At 41.3% G+C, this 6,572-nt stretch overlaps 1 protein-coding gene across 1 annotated transcript; it reads right to left on the reverse strand.

Annotated features, from left to right (window-relative positions):
- Positions 1-3,578: 3,578 nt before the first annotated feature.
- CCDC89 (coiled-coil domain containing 89) lies at positions 3,579-5,410 on the reverse strand. The gene has a single exon (XM_011363246.2). It carries the CDS (start codon positions 4,831-4,833, stop codon positions 3,721-3,723), a length of 1,113 nt encoding a protein of 370 aa, XP_011361548.1. The 5' UTR covers positions 4,834-5,410; the 3' UTR covers positions 3,579-3,720.
- Between the last annotated feature and the right edge of the window lie 1,162 nt (positions 5,411-6,572).

Here is a 6,572-nt window from a genome sequence, read left to right on the forward strand (position 1 = left end):
ATTTTCTATTCACACTTTGTTTACTAGAAACAAATTAAATATAATTTCCACTAATTGAAGCAGAGTCAGTAGTGAAAACATGAGGCAGTCAATTCATTTTTCCTGTAGCTCTCCTTCTTTTTCTAGCTCTCTTCCATGATTTTCTTTTTTGGACCAGGCAACTTCCTAAGAGGTACACTGAAGGGCTTACAATATATGTAACACAAAAGATCACACTTATCAGCTACACAGTGCTACTCATACTTTATTTCGCTTTAGAATCTCTGTTCTGCTGACTTTCATTTCATGTTTGTGGAATATTGCAGAGAAATTCATTAGGGATATAGACCTGCTTTAGAAAGACGTTTTGTTGTTTTGTTTTTAAAATTTCCCCTCAAGGGCAGTAGTTTGGCAGCAGTCCATTTACATTTTGTCAATTTGTTCCAGTGATAAGCATCGTTTCATAGGTCACCATACCACAATAACTAAAATAGTTGCTCAGCCCCCTAATCTGGCTCTGGGTCACAGATTAAACATAATTTAAGCACTGAGAATGTGGAATACTAAGTGCCATGGAGCACTGAAAAAAAAAAAAAAAGCCTTCTTGTGGCTAGCTAGAACGTAGTTTGTATAGTGGGAAAAAGCATGGGTTTTAGAGCCAGAAAGCAGGGCCAGCTACAAAATTTGCAGTACCCAGCACAAAATGAAAATGTAGATCCCCTTCTCATACAATTATTAAGAACCTCAAGGCAGTGACAGTGGCACACTAAAGCAAGTACAGTGTCCCTAGGCAGGTGGCACACCCATGAATCCAATCCTACCGGTGTGGCTTAGGTTCAAACCTCCCTCCTGCCACCCCAAAGCTCCCTGGTTTGGGGCAAGTCACCCTCTCTGAATCTCACATTTTTCATCTGTATGATAACCAAACCTCCCTGAAAAGCACCTGACACATGATAGTTTCACATTCCTCTTACTTTTTTATTCTGTTGTGAATTCTTCAGTTTTCGTCACATCCTCATTATCTACTTTTAATATTCAAAAGAGTATTACGAAATGGCTCATGTGTCATTTGTGACCTACAAAGTGGCAATTTTATATGGCTCATCCTAATAAAAATTCCTTAGCATGACTTTGAACAGCATCGTCCTTAGACACAGGCAACTGAGATCCTTCCTTTGAGCCTTTATAGAGGACACGGGCCCCTGCCCCCATACCTTACTCCCATCCCCTTGTTCTTCCAGACGTATCCTTCCTTATCTAACAAGGAGTTCCCGCAGCCAAGTCCTCTACTAGACCACACTCTGTATCAGTACTGAGGATTCCCTGCCCAAATGACCTTCTCAGCCCGCTTCCAGGACCCGCTTTATCTGTGCTCGGGAATCCCCTCCCACTCTTGGAAGGCTGTGCACAGAACTTGGGCAGGAGACACCATCACCGGAGGCTTGTTTGGGCTGAGTGGGTGGAGCATAGACAGGCAGGTGGAGGGATGGGGACCCGGGAGGAAAGGACGCTGGTAGAGCACACCAGACGCCGAGCAGGGCCGCCTCAATCTGGGTGGGAAGAGGCTCTTATTCTGTTTTGTGGCGCCTATTTGTACGATTGCCCCTCTCCTCCACGATCTCCCTCCATCCCCCAACATAAGGGGCCAGTTCGGCTTTGAAACTCACATATTATGTTCACAACCTACTCTTTCAGTTTTATCTGTAGACATACTTCTCTGCACCTCACCTCAACTACTTATGATTGCTCCAAATATTCTGGACATTTTTGAAAACCTCCATGACGTTCTTCATGATGCTGTCTCCCTTTTCTCCACCTAATGAAACTGCTAGTTATTTCAGAACCAGCTTATGTATCAACTCCTGTATTAGCCCTTTCTGGCAATCCTCTCTACCATCCCATCCCTTACTCCCAAGCAGAGTTAGATGTGTGTGTGTGTGTGTGTGTGTGTGTGTGTGTGTGTGTGTTCTAACCAATGATCTCATAACACTCTGTGAAAACACACTACAGTGTATGTAATTGCTTTTTGCCCTTAGACTAGATGCGTGGGAGCTCTTCAAGGGCAGAAAACATGCTTCTTCATGCTTATTCTCAGTGCCTACCCCCAGACTGTGACACTCAATAGACAGTCAACACATCTTTCAGTGTGGCAGTGTCATCAAAATCCCAGTGCCCCCAGTGACCTGATGGCTTTGGTCAAATTACTGAATCTCAGTTTCCTCATCTTTGAAATAGAAATGAATATAATCACCTTCTTGAATGGTCCTAAGGATTAAATAAAACAATCCATCCCAAGTGCTTCAGAGCAATTATAAACAGTATGGGCTCAATAGAGGATAACCATGAGTAAATTAGCTCCTAGATTCTGATTCTTGGTAACATATAAGAGGAAGTAAATAATCCTTCCAAGCTAATGATGTGGTTTCTTGAAATTTGTATTTACTACCACAATCTTAATAGAACTGTGAGAAAATGGGTTTTAAAAATTGCCTGAGGTAAGGTAAGCAACACTTGAAATTTGTTTATTAAAAAAGGTACCAAGTAATATTTTTAAATAAATCCAGATCATTAGGTAATTGCTGGCATTCTTGATACCAAATGGATGAGAAAAATATTTCAATCTATTTTTGAGAGGTATTCATCATGTTTATATATCAACTTAATAAAGAGAAATAAAGAAGCATAAAGTGTATTTTTATAACTACCTCTTTAAGAGCTTTATATAAGTATATAATAACTATTATGTTTTCATAACCAAATATTTAGGTATTTCTACAAAAATGCTGTAAGCCTACATATATATTCTTTTGATGTTTTAAAAAAGGAAAAAGTTAACTGCAAACAATATGCTAATAGAAACCATACAATCACTATGCATTGCTATTTGTATCATATCCAGTTTTCTATGACTTGTTACCCAAATTGGGGCCTTTCGTCTATTAGCATATTGTATAATATTAAATAAAGCTGCTGATATTTTCATTCTTGCACCTCTAAATCCTGTTTTTATTAAGGAGAAAAACCAAGAAAACGGAATGTGATCTAAGCTTGCAGGAAAAATAAAAACTGGTCGATTACACTTATTTGAATCTTATTGCTCATGCATAATGACTATAATAAAGTTTGCTTAATGATGTCAATCTTTGTTTTCTAGACTAGTGCAAATAAAATAAAGTAAAAAGGATACTGCTATAAAGCAGGTGAAGTAAGCAATTGTTGAGCCTGTTGCAAAATCACACAATTTTTTCTGCCAGTTATCCATGCTATTATTATGCTGTTAACTGTTATAGCTTACAATCTCACCAATGGGAGACTACACGCCTACTTATCTACAAGGGCTAATTATGCTGTTATTTTTTCACAATAGCACAACTCATTGCACGTTTAAGATTCACTTAAATCAATAGGAGCTGCTCATTTAAAATCCTAGGATATATGAAGATATTTGAGGTTGAGAATAAATAATAGGAGATGTAGAGATATTGATAGCAAACTTAGGAAGACTGCAAAAGCAGAGAGAGAAATCTGGTAAATCTTGTATATTCTAGGTGGTAGGACTAAAAATTAGTGTTAGCTTTACAAGGTTAACAACAACAACATCATAGTAGAGTAACTTTTTTTTTTTAGTTGCCTTTTGTGCTTAAAAGTATAATAAATGAAATACCATCTTTCCTCTTGCCATAATGCTAGGGATACAAATATTTGAATTCTAATTGGAGGCCAGAGGAAGCAGATATGTTTTTACGGAAAGAGATGACGGAGTTTGGCGTTGAGTTCTCTCTCCTTGCTTAAAAGATCCAGGCTGTGCTTTTTGAAAGCTTCGGACTGCAGCCTGAGTTCATCGTAGGCCTTCTGGATTCCATCTACCCGGCGCTGAAGTTCCCGGACTCTCAAGTTACTGTCCACAGCCACTGCCTCCTGCTCAAACCTCTCTAGTGCTTGCCTCCTGGCCACATCTGCTGTCTCTAACTTCTCCTCAAGCTGGTGGATCTCTGCTTGCTTGTTCTGAAGCACCTGGCCCCTCTCCATGGACAGCTGCAGCAGCTCCTCTTTCTCATGGGTAACAGTCTTCAGCCTGGCCTGCAGCTCCTGGCTAAGGCTGCTGTGGGCCTGCTCAGCCTTCGCCATCTGCTCCATGGCCTGCTGGTGCTGCTGCTTGAGGCTCTGAAGCTGGCTGCGCAGCTGCTCTGTCTCCTTGGTGTGGGTGTAGGCCTGCTGGCTCTGCAGCTCCAGCAGCTCCTTCTCTCGGGCCTGTGCCTGGCAGGCATCCTGGGCATACCTCTGTTTCAGAGTCTCCAACTCCTTGGCCAGGGCCTCGCTCTGGGTGGTGAGCTGCAGTACTTTGGCCTCCTGGTCCTTCACAGCCTGGCTGAAGAGACTGTGGTTCTCCAGCCTCAGCTTCTCATTCTCCCTTCTCAACTCGATGTTCTGACTCTTGTGTTCGTCCTTGAAGCGTATCATCAACTCGTGGTTGGCTGCAAGGGTCATAAAGCGTTCCTCTAACTTCTGGGCATGCACACTCTTGGCCTTCAGCTTCTCGGCCTCTAGCATCCTCTTTTCCTCCAGTTCTGCATTGAGCAGCTCCAGGACCTGGCAGCGCTCCAGGGCCTCATCTGACCTCCGCTTCAGAATGCAGATGAGATGGGACTGCTCTTGGATGCGAGAGCGAAGCATCGCCTTCTCACTCTTCTCCTCCTCAGATAGTCCCCTGAGGTTTGCCAAGGCTTCCCTTAGACCGTCCAGTTCCTTAAACTCCATCTCCTCTTCCTGGTTTTCCAGTTTTTTGTTTTGTGCCTCTGAGAGCTCTTCAGAGGGTGGGGTGTCCATCCTGAGAGCCTGCTCTTCCTGAGGCATAGGTGCTCTCCACTACGGGCTGACTACACAGTCTTTCCCCTTTAGATTTCAAAAGCCACAGTGTTGCTAGGGACTCCTGGCAGCTGATTTTTCCAGTAAGGAGCCCTGTGATTGGTAGAAAGGTCTTCAGAATGCTGTGAAGTAACAATAGGAGGAGTCCAATCCAATTTGGTTAGGTTATGCTTGCCTGTCTAACCAATCACCGCTCCATAGACAGTGTCTGGTCTATACTGCATTGAAAAGAGACGCCAACCCCGTCGATTTCCAGCTGGCATCAGGGGAAGAAACCTGACTCCCCCTAATTTCTGGTAGGATAAACAAATCAAGCAGTGACATATTCCTCCTCCCTCTCTCCACTTCAGTTGTCGTTAGAATAAACTACTGTCTTTGGAAACACGGTTGGTTGGCCCTTAAAATTTTGCAGTTTGTAAATGCAAAGTAGCAATGAGAGCCAGGCCCCTAAATGGCCGTGAGTTTGCACCTGTAGTGTTTGGCACAGCTCAGCAAAAGAGCAAACCCCAGTGAAGTTTCTTTTTTTCTTCCTTAGGATTGTCACCAGCTGGGAATAAATATTCTTTATTAGATATTCAGCACTCCTTGTTTTTATCCACTAGCAAAATAAGGTTACAGAAAGAAGCTTAATGAATGATATAGATATGATAAACATTAAAACAGAAGAAAAAGATCCGAATGAGGCTTATCATATAACAAAGCTCATTCAAGATGGATTAAATGGTTAAATGTAAAGAATAAAACAAAATCAAAGTCTTAAAAATCAAAATAAGAAGAAAATAAAGGTAATCATGAAAAGCTCTGAGTCAGGAAAGACTTTCTTAGCTTTAACATTATATAAGAGATTAGTAAGAAAAAGTTTAATTTGACTTTGTTAAACATGTAAAGTTAGGTATAATTTTTAAAAGTATGCGACCTCTGTGGTCTCTCTCAGCTCTCCTTCCTCTAGAGCTGCCTGACATTTTGCCCCCTAGTACAACCCAACTGCTGAAGCTCCCCTAACTGACCAGCTCTCTGACTCTGTGCCTGGAATGCCTTTTCCCACCTTTTCTCACCTTTTCCCTTGTCGCTTTAATAATTTACTCAGTTTTTTATACTTAGTTAAGAATCATCTCCCCTGTTAAGCCTTTTCTGGCCCCTATATGTAGAATCGACCACTCACCTCTCTCGGTGCATCCACTGTAGCCTGTTTCTACTTCTCATGGAGCCTGTGAAAGCCTTATTACACTCATTGTTTACCTGCCTGCTTCCCCAATCAAACCGTGTGATCATTAAGGGGAAGGGACTGGGTCTGTTTCATTCTTGATGACTAGACCAGTGCTGGCACTTTGGAAAATTTCAGATAAATGTGTGTTGAAAGAATGTTGAAGGCAAAATCAAATCGAGAAAAAGATTCACCATAAATATGACAGGCAATAGATTTATATTTTTATAGAGAACCTGTACAAATCAATAAAGCTATTTAACACCTTAAAAGAGAAATCAACAATTAAGTTCATAGATAAGGGGTCAGAAATGGCAAAGAATTGAGCCCCATCAGCAATTCACTAAATATAAGTTAAAATTTGATAGTATTTCATCTATCAAATTAGTCAAAATTTTTCCCTTTATTTTCAGACTATAAGGACTGGTAGGGGTATAGAGAAACAGATACTGCTTATATTATTGGTGAAAGTTAGTTGATGGGATGTAGCATTTTAATGCCTTTTAAACTGGATTGCCCTTCT

This window comes from Pteropus vampyrus, unplaced genomic scaffold, assembly GCF_000151845.1.
Source record: "Pteropus vampyrus isolate Shadow unplaced genomic scaffold, Pvam_2.0 Scaffold84, whole genome shotgun sequence".
Taxonomy (NCBI): Eukaryota; Metazoa; Chordata; class Mammalia; order Chiroptera; family Pteropodidae; genus Pteropus; species Pteropus vampyrus.

Bases quoted from the DNA above. Each gene is read 5' to 3' on its own strand.
- CCDC89 (XM_011363246.2), bottom strand. From the start codon at position 4,833: ATGCCTCAGGAAGAGCAGGCTCTCAGGATGGACACCCCACCCTCTGAA.